Source organism: Suillus clintonianus (genome assembly GCF_016758775.1).
Source record: "Suillus clintonianus strain FC179 chromosome Unknown DEU56scaffold_15, whole genome shotgun sequence".
Lineage (NCBI taxonomy): Eukaryota > Fungi > Basidiomycota > Agaricomycetes > Boletales > Suillaceae > Suillus > Suillus clintonianus.
The window spans coordinates 258271-273652 of NW_024539239.1; the positions used below are offsets into that span (position 1 = coordinate 258271).

At 48.0% G+C, this 15382-nt stretch overlaps 8 protein-coding genes across 8 annotated transcripts; 5 read left to right on the forward strand and 3 right to left on the reverse strand.

Moving 5' to 3' along the window:
* The first annotated feature begins 3 nt into the window (after positions 1-3).
* Positions 4-1342, forward strand: DEU56DRAFT_786112 (Golgi apparatus membrane protein TVP38). Its single transcript, XM_041352342.1, has 7 exons — positions 4-154; positions 205-355; positions 406-614; positions 668-748; positions 798-933; positions 984-1047; positions 1101-1342. The coding sequence occupies exons 1-7, from the start codon at positions 62-64 to the stop codon at positions 1237-1239; spliced, it is 873 nt and encodes a 290-aa protein (XP_041211564.1). The 5' UTR covers positions 4-61; the 3' UTR covers positions 1240-1342.
* Positions 1343-2728, reverse strand: DEU56DRAFT_882820 (uncharacterized protein). Its single transcript, XM_041356129.1, has 3 exons — positions 2499-2728; positions 2200-2446; positions 1343-2138 (listed from the first exon to the last, which is right to left on the reverse strand). Exons 1-3 carry the CDS (start codon positions 2649-2651, stop codon positions 1366-1368), a joined length of 1173 nt encoding a protein of 390 aa, XP_041211565.1. The 5' UTR covers positions 2652-2728; the 3' UTR covers positions 1343-1365.
* A 53-nt stretch (positions 2729-2781) lies between these two features.
* Positions 2782-4923, reverse strand: DEU56DRAFT_786120 (uncharacterized protein). Its single transcript, XM_041352343.1, has 3 exons — positions 4742-4923; positions 3204-4687; positions 2782-3146 (listed from the first exon to the last, which is right to left on the reverse strand). The coding sequence occupies exons 1-3, from the start codon at positions 4783-4785 to the stop codon at positions 3058-3060; spliced, it is 1617 nt and encodes a 538-aa protein (XP_041211566.1). The 5' UTR covers positions 4786-4923; the 3' UTR covers positions 2782-3057.
* On the forward strand, positions 4924-6423 carry DEU56DRAFT_786124 (phosphoprotein phosphatase). The gene is made up of 6 exons (XM_041352344.1): positions 4924-5485; positions 5543-5574; positions 5634-5777; positions 5828-5967; positions 6024-6142; positions 6204-6423. The coding sequence occupies exons 1-6, from the start codon at positions 5186-5188 to the stop codon at positions 6303-6305; spliced, it is 837 nt and encodes a 278-aa protein (XP_041211567.1). The 5' UTR covers positions 4924-5185; the 3' UTR covers positions 6306-6423.
* A 138-nt stretch (positions 6424-6561) lies between these two features.
* On the forward strand, positions 6562-8036 carry DEU56DRAFT_786126 (1-Cys peroxiredoxin). The gene is made up of 7 exons (XM_041352345.1): positions 6562-6731; positions 6786-6992; positions 7043-7135; positions 7186-7280; positions 7334-7344; positions 7395-7525; positions 7579-8036. The coding sequence occupies exons 1-7, from the start codon at positions 6636-6638 to the stop codon at positions 7618-7620; spliced, it is 675 nt and encodes a 224-aa protein (XP_041211568.1). The 5' UTR covers positions 6562-6635; the 3' UTR covers positions 7621-8036.
* DEU56DRAFT_152764 (nucleophile aminohydrolase) lies at positions 7976-9258 on the forward strand. Its single transcript, XM_041344792.1, has 5 exons — positions 7976-8177; positions 8230-8327; positions 8376-8631; positions 8698-8856; positions 8913-9258. The coding sequence occupies exons 1-5, from the start codon at positions 8149-8151 to the stop codon at positions 9136-9138; spliced, it is 768 nt and encodes a 255-aa protein (XP_041211569.1). The 5' UTR covers positions 7976-8148; the 3' UTR covers positions 9139-9258.
* Positions 9259-11124: 1866 nt separating this feature from the next.
* On the forward strand, positions 11125-11702 carry DEU56DRAFT_909777 (uncharacterized protein; the record flags this gene model as incomplete). Its single annotated transcript, XM_041357124.1, has 4 exons — positions 11125-11202; positions 11253-11400; positions 11452-11563; positions 11612-11702. The coding sequence occupies 4 exons, from the start codon at positions 11125-11127 to the stop codon at positions 11700-11702; spliced, it is 429 nt and encodes a 142-aa protein (XP_041211570.1).
* Positions 11703-11942: 240 nt separating this feature from the next.
* DEU56DRAFT_786140 (aldehyde dehydrogenase domain-containing protein) lies at positions 11943-14819 on the reverse strand. The gene is made up of 16 exons (XM_041352346.1): positions 14379-14819; positions 14277-14323; positions 14033-14222; positions 13904-13976; positions 13776-13846; positions 13696-13725; positions 13532-13642; positions 13323-13479; positions 13025-13264; positions 12853-12973; positions 12760-12791; positions 12693-12704; positions 12513-12615; positions 12409-12458; positions 12287-12356; positions 11943-12231 (listed from the first exon to the last, which is right to left on the reverse strand). The coding sequence occupies exons 1-16, from the start codon at positions 14600-14602 to the stop codon at positions 12140-12142; spliced, it is 1623 nt and encodes a 540-aa protein (XP_041211571.1). The 5' UTR covers positions 14603-14819; the 3' UTR covers positions 11943-12139.
* Positions 14820-15382: the final 563 nt, after the last annotated feature.

Sequence of the window (15382 nt, forward strand, 5' to 3'; positions counted from 1 at the left end):
TCCCACTTGACCTGCACCATCACACCGCAAGCCTTACAATCACCGAAGCCTTATTTCGTCCATGTCGGTCGCTCTTGCGAAGATGGCTCGTTTCATTAAGGGTCTGATACAATCAGCTAGCTCGAGATATGAAAAACTGGGTCTAGTTGGAAAGGTGACGTCAGTGTTACATGTTGTAATGTGAACTAACGATGATGTTTCTAGGCTGTGATCTGGTTCATTCTATTCTTCTATGTCTGCTTAGCCACATTTATCATTGTGGTCACTCCAGCTCGCATTGCTCAATTCACGTATGATGCCGCACAATACATCCGACATCTCCCGTATGGGTACACAATTATTATCGTTGTCATGAGTAAGTGCACACTTTCTTCTGATAAATTCGAACATTCTAATCCCCCTCAGTTGTTGCATCCTTCCCCCCTTTCATCGGGCATGTCACTCTCCTTAACTTGTTCGGTTTCACATACGGTATCCGAGGCTTCTTCCCTGCAGCATTTGGAACACTGGCAGGCTCTGCCATAGCTTTTGTTACCCTTCGGTTCATGTTCAGCAAGAGGCTGCGCTCATGGACTTCCACTAATGAGAAATGGCAGGCTTTGGAAGCTGTAATAGTCAGTGTGTTTCATTAGCCTCGGCGTACTCGTTTACTAGATGACGCCTGCAGCGGTCAAGAGGCATGCCCCTGATCATCCTCATTCGCATGTCTTCATTTCCCCCGTGGGCTTGGTCAAACTCATTATTCGCGGTAAGCTTTTCGAGTTGTCTACTGGTTTGCATCTAACTCTTTATGTTAGAGCATAACTCCAGTGTCGTTGTTCCAGTTCTTCATAGCGACTTGCTTTGTTCTCCCAAAGGTTCTGGTTTACGTGTTCGTAGGATCTCGTATTGCTAGACTCTCAGACGGCGAACAGAGAAATCACATGGATACCCGTAAGGACACATGTCATGGCATTCCGTTTTCATTGATTCATGGTGCGCAGAAACAAAGATTATCAACAGCCTTCTCGTTGCCGGTGGTGTCTTGATATCTGTTGTAGCCAGCTCGTTCGTGTCCAAGTCACCGCTATCAATAACAGAGCTCTACTAACACTATACAGGCTGGTCTATTATCTCATGCAGAATGAGATCAAGCGTCTACATGATAGCCCATCAGAGCGTGACGAACTTGCTGCAGAGGCACTTGAGGCAGCAGAGGAGGCACCTTTGTTGGGGTCTAACTTTTTGGGTTCTCCGTAGAGTTTGACTCACTTCAAGTGAATGTATTGCAGCGGAACGTAATTAATGACAGGACATTGTACTATGCTAGCTTTATGATCGACACACATCCATAACTATAGAAAGTCATGCGCGAATAATAAGTCGCTAGTAAAAGTGGAGGAAAAGCAAGGAAAAGCTAGCTCCAATCAGGAAAACAAGTATAAATACTCGGCTGTCCTTGGCACGTCTACGTGCCTCTCTCAGCTGCACGTTACCCTTCTCTACGGTAGATGTCGTCGCAATCGCGTCCTCGTATAGTTGGTCAGTCAGCTCCGTTTGTTGTGTAAGATGTGTCATCAGTTCCATTTGGAGATTGCTGATATCCATCAATCTTGCTTCGGCCTGTTGTACGGACTCGAGCGTGTCCTGGACGGATCGGAGAATATTGGCATTCTCCGACTCGAATTGAAGTATCTGAGACTGCGAAAGCTCAATATCATCGTCGTCTCCGTCCAGGTCACCTAATGACGAAGCGGGAGTAAGCGTTGTCGGTTGAGCAGCAGGGCGGCTGCTCGTTGCGCCAATGGTAGCGGCGATCCCTGAGACGAGTGCTGATGAAGCACCTCCCAACCAGCTGTCGCTCCCTCCTCCATTGCGCTGTTTCTGTTGCGCAGGTCCCTTGGAGACGATATTCATTGCCTCTTGCGCCGCACTGGATCCTAGAGTTCGTGTGCGTTCAAGTTGGCGCTTGACACGCTCCTCTTGCATTTCTTTTTGGTTCTGGCTGGCTTCTGTAAGACGCCTGCTAAGATACCACGTTATGCTGGAGTGGTGCGCCGCTGTGAAATCCGAAAGTATTGTCGAATTGTTGCTCTTCAGACGGGCGGGAAGGAAGCGCGTCAAGGGGTTCATGTTACTTGCGACGAGCTCAGCACGACCTGTAGAAACAACCAATTGTGAGCAATCGTTTCAGGAACAACGGCAAGAAACAGACCGCACGCTTTTCGAGTGTTTCCATTTCCTTGACCCTGTCTGCGCACCTACTGAGGATGACGCGTGCCTGCAGGTCAACCTGATCCCGCTCCTCGTCTGTGAGGTAACGTATTCCCGACCAAGACTTTGTAGAGTCGCTCAAATCGATGGTATGCAAACCATGTCGCGAAAGTGGTACAACGTGTGCATCGACACTCAGGTAAGGCTTCCGTATGCTAGAGAGCATACGGGTGAGAGTGCCAATATGGTTCAGCTATGCAACCAGGTAAGATAACCTCGACGTAAGACACATCGTTGCGACATACAATCGTGTAGGCTTCCTCTAGATATTGTTTTCCAAATACATTCGCGTTAGGGACATCATATACGGGAGACGTTTTACGTCGTTTTGCCTGAGGGACAGTGGTTTTCGCTTGAAGGACATCTCTGAAGTCTGCGGTACGGTCGACGAAACCCATAAATAATGGCTGTACGACGACAGTGCTAATGGGTGACGGAAGATGAGCACAACTGGCGTCGACTTGTTCGCTCAGCGCTCAACACGCTGCTGGCCGCATATTGCCGAGCGCCACGTGCCCAGTCATATAAAGGGCGGAAAGTTTTGGAGTTTTCTTTTTCAATCACCACGATATAGGTTATGTAGGCTCAGTCCAGTGCTGCTTTACTTGCAGCTCCAACGGCAGGGGTTCTCTAACGCGTGGAATATCAGACTGGTCCTTGTTTGAGGCGAATGGTACACTGACTACTACTGCTTGCCATAGTTTGAGACTAACAGCACTCGTATTACATTGTCTATGTGCAGTTCGAATTTAGTATTCTACCGAGCACGATTGTAAGCTCAAGCTTGACCGATCTGATCCATGGTCAAAGGATAACCCTTGCCGGCAACTTATTGTTGTGGCGAAGTCGCAGTCGTTGCCTATATCTCTCGTTGTTGCAGCAACCCCTTCCATCTGACGATCACATTAGTATTCTTCTCAAGTGATCTAAACCGAAATGCATATGCTCACAGCAGTGATCTTCGTTCGACCTCATTAGAAGTCTGCAAAGTGTTATTTCCGCTAGATCGAAAACATCCTGTTCTTTGACGTGCAGGCAGTTGATAACAGCCACTTCATCAATCGACCTCGTTTGTGGTGTTGTGGGCGACACTTGATCCTCGCCTTCATCTCCCGGCAACCGGCTCTGCACAAGGTTCACGAGCGCATTGCCAGTGAGATAATTGCACCAGCGGAAGTCAAGACGAGCAAGGTTTGGGCAATACCCGTTGTTCCCGTGTAGCAGCCGCAGTTGTTCGTCAGCAACGTCACTATCGTGCAGACGAAGTTCCTCTAGTTTAGGAAGGAGCTCGAAACATCGCGCGAAGTCAGTATGCTCCACGTCAACATCATAGAGTTCTAGAAGCTGTAAACAAGGGGAAGACTCGAGGAACCGACACAAATGGGCGCCAGAAGGCATGTGTTGGCGTGAAAAGGGATCAGATGAGCAGCGCAGGTGGAGCTGACGCAACGCAGGTGCGCGCATTGTCAGAAGGATTCCGTTCACTTCGGGAGAGACGTGAAGTGTCAGTGATTCCAGGTGAGGAAGATCCGCAACGCGTTGGGTGTTAACGTTGTATGGGCGCGCTTCTGGTTTAGAGAGCTCTACTGTGAGGTCCCTTAACTCTGGTAAGGCCTGCAACATTTCGATCCAATCGGTGGCATTGATGGAAGGTGCGAGCAACGTTGAAGAGGAGAGCACAACATGTAATTTCGTGACTCCTATGAAGTTGCTCCACTGTGGAAGATTCGGTTGTTCAATGAACAACCGAGATAAATGCGGAGCGTCTTGAAGTGACGACACATTCACAAGATCTCCCTGAGAACCCTCCATTTCAGTGATGACACTGAGTTGGCTTAAAGCAGGCAATGGGAAACTGCAGCGGTGAAGGACGTAGTTCATTGTTGTCGAGTCCACAGATTTGACGATAAGGGTGTGCCATTGCTTGCAGCGAGGAATGAGCAAACCCCAAACCTCCTCCAATGATAGTGGCCCAAGAGGGATATCCAAAGTTATATGCAAAGGCGCATGCTGAACTTTTCTCAACCAAAACTCCACTTTCCCGATCGAGTTTCTGGATCTCAAGTCAAGGAAGAGATGGGACCATACACGAGGAAAGGCTGCGGCTTTCCTCCAAGCTGAGCATACTTGAGATACAGCCACAGGCGCACGCGTCCAGCCGCTTTCGGCACATATCTCAAATATGCGAGCTAGCAGCTCAGGATGTAGGCGGCGAGCGAGAGTTAACAATGAGGAGGCCTGACGTATATTCTCCTGGTGCTTGTCCTTCTGCAAGCGGAGGCGCTCCAGAACAGAATACAGCATGTTCATTTCGCTGTTCAGTTCCTGGATTGCCTCCTCGCTAGCCATTGTTGTCTGATGGATCAAAGCGATGTCGTCTTCCGTGGGTTCACGAATACAAGATACGCAATCCATCACGGATACTACAGGTGTCCTGCGAATTCAGGAGTGAGTGCAACGTCCCGGCTCGAATACATTTACAACGCACGGCGACGCATCGATATTGTGATAGCAGCGATGATCCATACGCATCTGACAACACCCCAGGCCACCCCAGGTTCTCAAGCAGGCCGTCTATGTTGTGTCTAAATTGAATATCGACCTAGAGAATTACTTACCTAGTGAGGCTAGTACTAGTTGCCCTCTTGACGTATTTGTTCTTGTTTTTTTCCGACCACTTGCTGTTTCGTACACCGACTTGCTCGCCCATAGTCGTTATCGGCTCCGCCTAGCCAGGCCTAGTAAGGTGAGCAAATAACGCATGTTTAGTACGCTATGATGATTCAGAGTGGAATCTTTATCGACCCGGTAACACGTTAAAGTCGCTGGGTCGAGTTGGAGACTAGCAAATGTTCTAGATACTGCTGACGCTTTTACTGCCAGTTAATCACCATCATACTATTGGCTGACAATATTCTGTTCAGAATTACCCATGGACCCACGCCGAGCTCGCGACCCGCGCTTGGCACGCGTAGACCCACGTTTACAGCGAGCACCATCTGCGTTGCCGACTCCATCGCCCCAACAACAAAGTGGGTCTGTACAAGGCGCCTCACAGTGGTCTACGGATGGAGCATATACGACTTCACAGTCCATGGTTCCCAACGTTCTCGTGCAGCAAGCTGATATAGCTTCTGAGAATGCTGTTGCTGGTCCCTCGACTCCTGCGAACACAGGATCCTCTGCATACAAACCTAGGCCACTATTTTGTGTTGTGTGTGCAAGTAATCAAGTGGGTCTGCGTTCTTCTCAGGGACAATCACGAGGAAGTCTTACATGCCGTTTGCAGAACCGTTCCATGGAAGGCCATCATGTCTTGCAGTCCGTATCACAACATGTTTTTAATGCCATTCATTTTATCTGATGCCAAAAACATGAAGCAAAGCCGGATACAGAGTGATTTCTTACGGCACGGGCTCTGCTGTTCGCCTACCTGGACCATCGATAGACAAGCCTAACATTTATTCGTTTGGCACACCATATAACTCAATATACGAGGAACTCATTGCAAAAGACTCGAGATTGCAAGTCCGCTACATCGCCTTATGATCTGATGCTGACGAACACGTCCCAGATACGCCGCAAATGGACTTCTCCAGATGCTCGATCGCAATCGGCGAATAAAACTAGCTCCAGAACGGTGGCAGGACAGCAAGACAGTTGCAGATGTAGTTATTACATGTGAAGAACGTTGTTTTGACGCTGTTTGTGACGGTGGGTGCCGTTGGGACCGGTTGTTAAATGTATAACTCACCGATATGTTCTCCCAGACCTGCTCAGTCGCGGTGGAGAATTCAATAAGCCCGTTCATATCATTAATATCGAGATTAAAGACAACCATGAGGAAGCACTCATTGCTGGAAAGGCGATGCTGGATCTAGCCGCTGCTGTACGTTTTTTCTTGCTTCTGGTTCTTTCCGATTCTGTACTCATTTGACGCGAAATCTTAGATCGAAATCTCCCAAGATATCGATGAAGATATCGATAGGATACTGCAGGTGCAACAGGAGCGCCACCCCCATAGTCTTTTACACGCCATAGCTTTTTACTAGTAAAAAGTTTCTCATCATGGGACCCTCGTGGACCCTTGTAAACAAGACATCGACTTGTTGGTCATGTGTATATTAGGTCAGGCACTGATGACCATCATAATACCGCTTTTACAACGCTCAAAAGTCACATCACATGATAGGGTGAGGCCAGCTGATACCACCATCCTTTGAAATCATTTCACCATCTCAGTTGGCGATGAGGACACTCCTGTCAGTCGTGGGAAATTAAGACGCAATCATTAACCATCCTTGTTCTCCTCCCCGTATTATAAAGGGGTTTGGTCAAGGCTTGATCTACGCATTCCTTTACCGATATATCAGACGTTTACAATGCCTTCCCTTCGTCTCGGAAATATTGCCCCCGATTTTGAAGCAGAGACTACTGCCGGACCTATCAAGTTCCACGAATGGATCGGCGACTCTTGGGTGAGCGCATATCGTGGGTGATGAACGTCGGGATGTTGACAAGTTGCCTCGTAGGCAATTCTCTTCTCGCATCCTGGAGACTTTACCCCCGTTTGTACTACTGAGCTCGGCGAGGTCGCTCGCCGCGCCGATGACTTTGCTAAGCGCAATGTTAAACTCATTGGCATCTCTGCCAACGGCCTCAAAGACCACAACAAATGGGTAGAAGATATTAACGACTTCGGCTCGAAATTCGGTCCAACCAACGTGCAGTTCCCCATCGCATGTACAACCATATTCTGATTGGTACAGTCTTTAATATCGCCGTGTAGATTGCCGACGAGGACCGGAAAATCTCCACCCTCTATGATATGCTTGATGAGCAAGATGCCACTAACCGTGATGCAAAGGGTCTTCCCTTTACGGTACGCTCGAACATCAGTTGAGCCTGTACCGCAATATAACCTACTTGAAGATTCGCACTGTATTCGTGGTTGACCCCAAGAAAGTCATTCGCTTGACCATAGCTTATCCGGCTTCTACCGGACGAAACTTCGATGAGATTCTCCGGTGAGTCTGTCGGATTTTGGGGCCGTTGACTTGACATTAATAACTATCTCCAGTGTTGTCGACTGTGAGCACCATGACATGACTGCTTCGCACACACTCACTTAGCCCATTCAGCTTTGCAGCTTGGCGATAAACACCGCATAACTACACCAGTCAATTGGAACAAGGGTGACGACGTCATTGTCCACCCTTCCGTTGCCAATGACGAGGCCAAGGTGCTCTTCCCCGAAGTCACCTTCCACAAGGTATAATTATTTGATATAAAGCCCGTTGCTAAATATTGATGCACCTTTATTAGCAACCCTACCTACGCACAACACCCCTTAACGTTAGTGAATAAAGATAGGATGCCGGACGGACGAATTGCGATGTCTATAAGCGTCATTGATCCCACTTCCGCGATCAGCTCAACTGAGATAATGAGATATGCGAGGCAGACTAAAAAGATAGTCCATATATTGTATTACATATGTATAAAGTTGCGCTGGCGATCAACCGGCTACGCTCACAAGATGGCCGAGAGATGCTATGGGAAGTTAGCTGAGGCTGAAGCTCAGTCCGTGATATTACTCCGCTTCTAGCACTGTTCGAATAAGTCCACGAGGAGCTTAAAGTCAGCAAACTATATATGTATGACCTGTGCATGAACTGCGGAGGGCTGGAGCAAAGTCCCATGAGTACTTGCCTTATATATAATACGATGATCAATGCAATTAAGCCGAAATATGTGGTTGTTTGTATCTGTTGAATTCTAAGGCTCAACGACGCGTGTATCGTGACGCGTCCTTTAGCTTCAATCTCCCCAATCACCTCCCATCAACAACGACGTTAATATTTTTTATCTGTTCTACCCCTTCTGACAATCATAATGGCGACTGCTGATGGAGGCGCTTACAGGTTCATATTCTCTTCTGCTAATCTCACCGCTTCACTTACATTTTGTGGTTAGCTACTCCCTTACAGTATTCTCACCAAGCGGTAAACTCGTTCAGATCGAACATGCATTGGCCGCCGTTTCTCAGGGAACAACCAGTCTTGGTATCAAAGGTATTTGGTCTACTTTTGCTGTATATCACAGGCTGATTTTGCCGCCAGCGTCCAATGGAATTGTCATAGCCACAGAGAAGAAGTCGTCCTCGATTTTGATAGACGACTCCATGATCGAGAAAGTGGCAGTAGTGTGCCCGAATATTGGGATTGTGTATTCAGGCATGGGTCCTGACTTCCGCGTTTTGATCGCAAGGGCACGGAAAAGCGCGCAGGCATATTGGAAAATATACGGAGAGTATCCACCCACGAAGGTTTTGACGCAGGAGATCGCTACCGTCATGCAGAAGGCAACTCAATCTGGGTAAGAAGATCCGCCTTGTGGTTGTATGTACAACGGATCACGCGTGTTTTTAATTCTCATGTTCAGAGGGGTACGGCCTTTCGGCGTGTCACTACTGGTCGCTGGGTGGGACATCAACCGCGGCCCAAGTCTATACCAGGTTGATCCTTCGGGATCTTTCTGGGCGTGGAAGGCCAGTGCCATTGGGAAAAACATGGTCAATGCCAAAACGTTCCTGGAGAAGCGGTAAGGCTCATGTTCCCCATCTTTTTCGCTTCCGCTGAGTTCGCGATCATTTCCAGATACAACGACGACATAAGTCTAGAGGACGCAATTCACACTGCTCTGTTGACGCTGAAGGAGGGCTTTGAAGGTCAGATGACCGAGAAGACGATAGAAATCGGTGTTGTCACTGTCCCAACACTAGAAGAGCTCGAAGCTGGGAAAATTGGTGGCGAAACAGGCCGGCCTAAACCTACTTTCCGTAAACTCAGCGAGGAGGAAGTCAGAGATTATTTGGCGCTATAGAATCAACTCCACGTGCGTTGCATCGCGTTGTAATAGTAAAGATTTTGATTCCTTGAGATGCATCGTAGATGCCCGGTGAACACGGTCACCATTTTAAACTTAAGTTGTCCTCATACACTTTGTGGCATATTTCAAGGCAGCAATATATACACATCAAGCAAGCTTTGACAGGTTTAGGCTGACAGGGTTGTGATGGGGTCATTTGATGAGCAGGCTGCAGCTGTGTGGATCAATACGCGCTATGCTTCAATAAGAATCAGATTGCATGCAGATCTGTATCCTGACTTCTTAGGAGACCGATACCGATGCCCCACCGGGTCTGTTTTCCACCCGTTCCAGGGACAGGCAACCATTCTCAAGTGTCTCATGCTCCACATGCGACTGATATTGGTAGCTATTTCCTCTATCTGCGGCATGAAAGGTCGTGTTCTTTCTTCCTTTGGCGTCAACTTCCAAGTCAGCAGATGACTGTATGGTTCTTGGTATAAAATACCAGCGAACTCACTAAATTTAACCCATCGAAACACCCGCGAATGCACCCAATTCAACCCACCGAAACATCCAACTCATTGTCAATGGAGCGAACGCTATCCAGGCCTATTGTGATGCGTTCAAAAGCAACTCATGCGTGTGAGGTGTGTCGCGTCGCCAAAAAAAAAGTTAGTGATTTTTGGTTCTTTTACATGCCTTGCAATGCAGCTAATGATTGTTAAAGTGCGATCATGACAAGGACCGTCCGGCTCAACCCTGCACGCTGTGCGCAAGGCGGGGAGTCTGTTGCAGCCTCGCGACCTCCGCGATTGTGGCGCCCATTCCCGTCTTTTCGCCTGACGGGTACACGGGCCAATACTTCTATGATAATACTATGGAATAGGTAATTCATTTCTCTTATCTTTGGATACAAGACTTATGGGGTACTTCGTAGAACATACGGTTCACGGATTGGACACAGCCCGTTTTACTGTCCAGTTTTCTCATGTGGTTTGGAGAAATCAAAGTTTGATTTTATATTACCCCGGTCGTACCTTTTTCATCACGCCGGCGGCTACCTCGATCATCACCGTATACGTAATGGCTGTGTAGTTATAGTCAGCCAATTACAATTACTTGGACGTCGTCAAATTCCGTCCGCCGAGTGGACTTGAGGTGGAATTCATTCATTGTTGTTCATGCCAGCGTTCATCCATCATGATCGAAGTCCAAGAATTCCGCGGTCAGCCGTTGCGGATTGTTCTGATGGTCGGACCCAGTCGTCTTGAACCCATCATCTGCCACCATGTGACGCGCAGCAGTTGTACTCATGACTCGGATGTCCTGCCGCTGCTAGCACCTCAGGCTGTACGAGGCACATTTCGTGGCATCCTTCTAAAGCTCAAATAAGCCTCGATTTTCAGTGACCTCGTGTGGAAGGTGTTTCGTGAAAGTGTTCACCAAACCATATCTCCTTCGATCGCAAGCACTGCATGTAACGGCCCTGCATATACGTCAATTTTACTACCGTAGAGCTGACTGAATACAGTAAGTATGCAGGGTTAACGCTTGTGCAGGGTCGAGTCAGACTGATTTGGCATGTGTGCCCAGAGCCACTGGAAATTGGGGTTACTGCCACTTGTCATCTTCTTCTCCCCTCCTCAAACACACGACAAGAAGTCAGTGGTCGTTCCGAGAGCGTAGAATCTTTTTGCCGCTCTATCATTAATTGTCTCTACTTAATAGGCATGGACAAGGGATTCCACAGGGTCTGCCAGGCGACATGCGTCCGTCCAGCACGTCCTGGTGCCAAGGATAGATGAAATTCAACTTTGCATCGTTTCACAGCTAGACAATGAGCGACCGTTCCGGAAGCGGAAATACGATAGATCCGAGCGTCCACTCCTCTACCTCACCGAAACCACACCTTCACCGGGTTCAATCAAGTTCTGCGTGCATAGCTCTTTCGCTTTTTCATTGCTATATAAGAAGAGCGGGCATCAGTCCCATGTCTTCATGGATCCAGCGATGAATATTGCGATGCAGCACCGAGCCCCTCAAGCCTGCAAATCATGCAGGAAGCTCAAGAGGAAAGTTAGTAACTTTCTGGTATTTTGGATTCTTAACCTCTAATCGTTTGTTAGTGCGTCTTCAACGAAACGTTGGGCAAATGCAACCGGTGCTTTGAGACCAGTAAAGCATGTGTGTATGCTGAGGTCAATCCGGCCGCTCCCCATGATGATTCCGTCGCCGTCGTCCATCACAATGCGTCCACGACGTCCATGAGTGCTGGTGCGCGAGTAAGGGTTATGCTTCTTGTGCGGCACTTACATCCCTCCACAGACTCTGGACACCTGGATGCCTCGCTCCAACAGGGCGACCCCTCGTACCTGGATCCGTTCGGCGGTACCCTTCAAGTTACACCCGACTGGTATGGACTTAATCAGCCAAATGTGTTAGTACACCTTCCTTTTTGCTTTCGCGTGATGAATATTTTTGTCAGACTGTCGAATGGAGGCCACGTGATGGGTCCAGGGAGTGGGGACATGGCCGCTTACCCATCCCCATCAACCCATGCTGGCAGACAGAATTAATAGCAGCCGCTCGGTCGGCACGCTGATAACACCCTCCTTGCAACCGTGTAGTTGTGATGCGTGCTTTCATGGTTGTTGCGCAAGGGTGTTATACAACCAGATGGAGTTTTGAATTATGTACCCACCTACCTCGTTGTCGTCCTATGATTCCCTACAAAAGATCTGGATATCTTTTCTCTTTCATCATCAAACCTTATGAAAATCAGTACGGCCACACTCTCCGACTTCAAAATTATCGCCTTCCTTTCGGCCCGAGGGCTCCTACCCGAAAAGAAATCATTCCTTGTGTAACGCTGTCTGCAGTGACCAAGTTGCCAAAAAATCTCAGTATATCAATATTACAGTCGGGCATTGTTTGAATGGCGGTCAGTTACAATAACAGGTAAAAATACAATCGTTGATGATGCTCCTCAAGTTTGGCTACGTCAGCCCTGTCACTACAACGGCCAATCGAGTTTCTCTCCAAAGTTCCAATGAACAGCCTTGACCGAAGTGTACTCATCAAGGGCATAGCTTCCAAGCTCGCGACCTGTTCACGGAGTCAGATCGAGTGTTTTTCGTACTCAATAATAATAATTACTCACCAATGCCACTCTGCTTTTTGCCGCCGAACGGGACATTGTTATTCAATAAATTGTATTGATTGACCCAAACCTTTGGATACCGTCAATTAGGGAATATACCGGAGCGATATAGTAAGGCATACCGTCCCAGCTTCAAGAGCAGACGAGACACGCATGCACTGATTTGCATCATCTGATTATTCGAAGGCATTTCAGCGTCAATCAATACTCAGGGAAGACTGCGCACTGGAGTGCAAACCAGCACCGAGGCCGTAAGATGTGGCATTAGCTAGCGAAACGGCTTCCTCTTCAGTTTTGAATCGGCCCACCGCCAGAACCGGTCCAAAGATCTGTTAGTCAATATTACTATTAGAAATTCAGGGTTGCGCCGCAGTATGTGGGCATACTGCCAGCATCAGAAGCACACCTCATCTCGGACCTGATTCGCATGAACGTGAGTCTGAAGCACTCTAGGGGACAGTTTTGGCGCTTACAATTGCCATGTCTGCGCTGATGTCCGTGAAAACTGTACGTTGTTGAAATCAATCAGCGCTGGTCGCAATGTTCCGAAAGCTACGGATACTCACTCGTAGGGTCGACAAAGAAACCCTTGCCTGGACGCTTTTGGCCACCCAGAACCACCTTTGCGCCTTGAGCTTGACCGCTCTCAATGTATCCCCAAACCTTGTCGAATTGAGTTTTGGACACCTGGAAAAGGGTTTAACCTGTGGATGATAGGATCTCCTATGTTTAACTGACCAGGGGCCCACCACCGCTCTTCTCGTCGAAGCCATCGCCAATCACAAGCTCCTTGGCTTTAGAGACGAGGAGGGGGACAAACTTATCGTAAATCGAGTCTTGAACATACAAACGAGATCCGGCCGTGCAATCCTGGCCCGTATTGTACAAAATCCCGAGACAAGCCCAGTTTGCAGCTTGTTCCAAATCCGCGGACTCGAAGACCAACTGAGGTGACTTGCCACCTAACTCGAGAGACACCTTCAGACAAACAATATTAATTAATTGGATTGCATCTATGCCTTTGAATTTACTCCACCTTCTTCAAATTGCTTTTGGCCGCGGCTTCCATGACCTTACGGCCAGTTACTGTAGACCCGGTGAACGCAACCTTATCGACATCCATATGTGCAGATAGGGCCGCACCGCCAACAGATCCAAGGGAAGGAATCGTGTTCACCACGCCTGGTGGAAAACTAGTTCAAAACCGGGGGTCAGAATGAATACCATAAATGAGCGTATCCTTACCCGGCTTCAGCGATGAGCTTCGATAACATAAGAGCCGTCAAAGGAGTAAGTTCGGAAGGTTTCATAACGATGGTACACCCGCACGCAAGGGCAGGGGCAACTTTCCATGCCCTAATGAAGACGTTACGTTCCGATCTCCAAGATCTACGCAGCTAAATGCATACCACATATTGATTGGGTAATTCCATGGAATACTATATTTTGTTCGTGAACATGTGCAAGGCAACACATGGAGACCACCCACATCTGTCCGCAGACGCCAATAGGATCGTGCCTGGTGAAAGCAAGCTTGGTTTTGTTGTCGACTTCGATGGTCTGAGAATAGCAAACATGAATACAAATTCATTCCGGCGTAAATGTGCTCCATAATACTTGTCCGGTTATTTTATCGGCCCACCCTGCATAGTACCGCAAGCACTGGATACTGTCCCCGATATCAAAGTCCCTGATATGATCGACGCCCATTAAGAAAGGAAAAGTGAAGAAGAATTATTTTCGTACCTCGCAATTTTGAACGGCTTGCCGTTATTCAAAGATTCGACCTCTGCGAGTACATCCTGATCCCTCTCTATAAGATCTGCGAGCTTATTCAGGAGCTTCGACCTTTCGAAACCAGTCACATTTTTCCCCCATGTGGTGTTGAAAGCGTTGCGAGCCGCCGCGACCGCTATGTCTATGTCCTTCACCGAGCCTGATAATCATTGTCAATTTCCGTGATTTTTAGTGTAATAGCAATGTGATTTACCGGCTACCACGGAACATATAAGCTCCTCTGTTGCAGGGTTGACTGCGCTGCACGGGTTCAAGTCAGTCGCAGTCCTTATCAGACAGGTATGAACGATCGTACTGAATGAGTTCATTAGGGGAATCCGCGGAGGGAACAAACTCGTTGTTGATGAATAGGCCAGTCGGAACCTCGAGTTCGCGGTTCGTAGCACGTATACCAATGCGGGCTGAGAGGGATGCCATGGTGGAAAGTGGATGTGAAGAGCGATAGAGCTTCAAGTTCCGTGGAGGGAACGATAACACTCGACCGAACAACTTGGTGTGAATACTGTATTTAGCTGCCATCTATCGACGTCTGCATCATATTCGTAGATAAGATAACGCCGCATGTCTTTCATGTAAAAACAAAAAAAACAGGTACTTAACACGTGTGCACCATACACAACAGATCTTCGAACCTGGGGTATACGCGAAGCATGCCTATATTCAGGACCCCGGCTGCTCACTCTGTCAAAGATTTGCTTCCCTGCGATGGGGCGCAGCGTTCTAAAATGGTATTTTGTTACACCATGCTGCCGCTCGTGTCTTACTGCGCATCCAGTTTCCCACCTAATGTTTTACGAACGAACAGAAGAAAAAACTGCCTTTCAAAAGCCCACCTTGCAGAATTGTAAATAGTCGGGCCGTTGTTTTGCTGTGAATTTTTAGAATGAGTTTTTATTCCCGTCGGCATGCGTTTTTGAACGAGAATGAGAAAGAGAGATAATTAGCATCGTGAGGAGAAACAAATACTGGTGGTCCCAAAAAAAAACATCTTTGGCACCGACAACAGGTATGCTCTCATGACGGATGTCTTTGCCACTGCCATGCATCCTGTGTATGCGGACCAGCTATCCAAGATGGCAGCCCTGATAATACTAATAAGTGGTATGAATATTGCGCGTCGTAACGCCAGGTGCTTACTTTTTGGTGCAGGAATTTACACGAGAGCTGTCAAGACTCTTCAAGACGTAGAACAACCGTAATGAGTCGTATGGCGGTGCCCTGGCAGATGAATCTGCTGCAGAACCCGAAAGTCGAAGGTCCGCCATCACAGTGAAATGTGCATTCGTAATTTCAATGCAC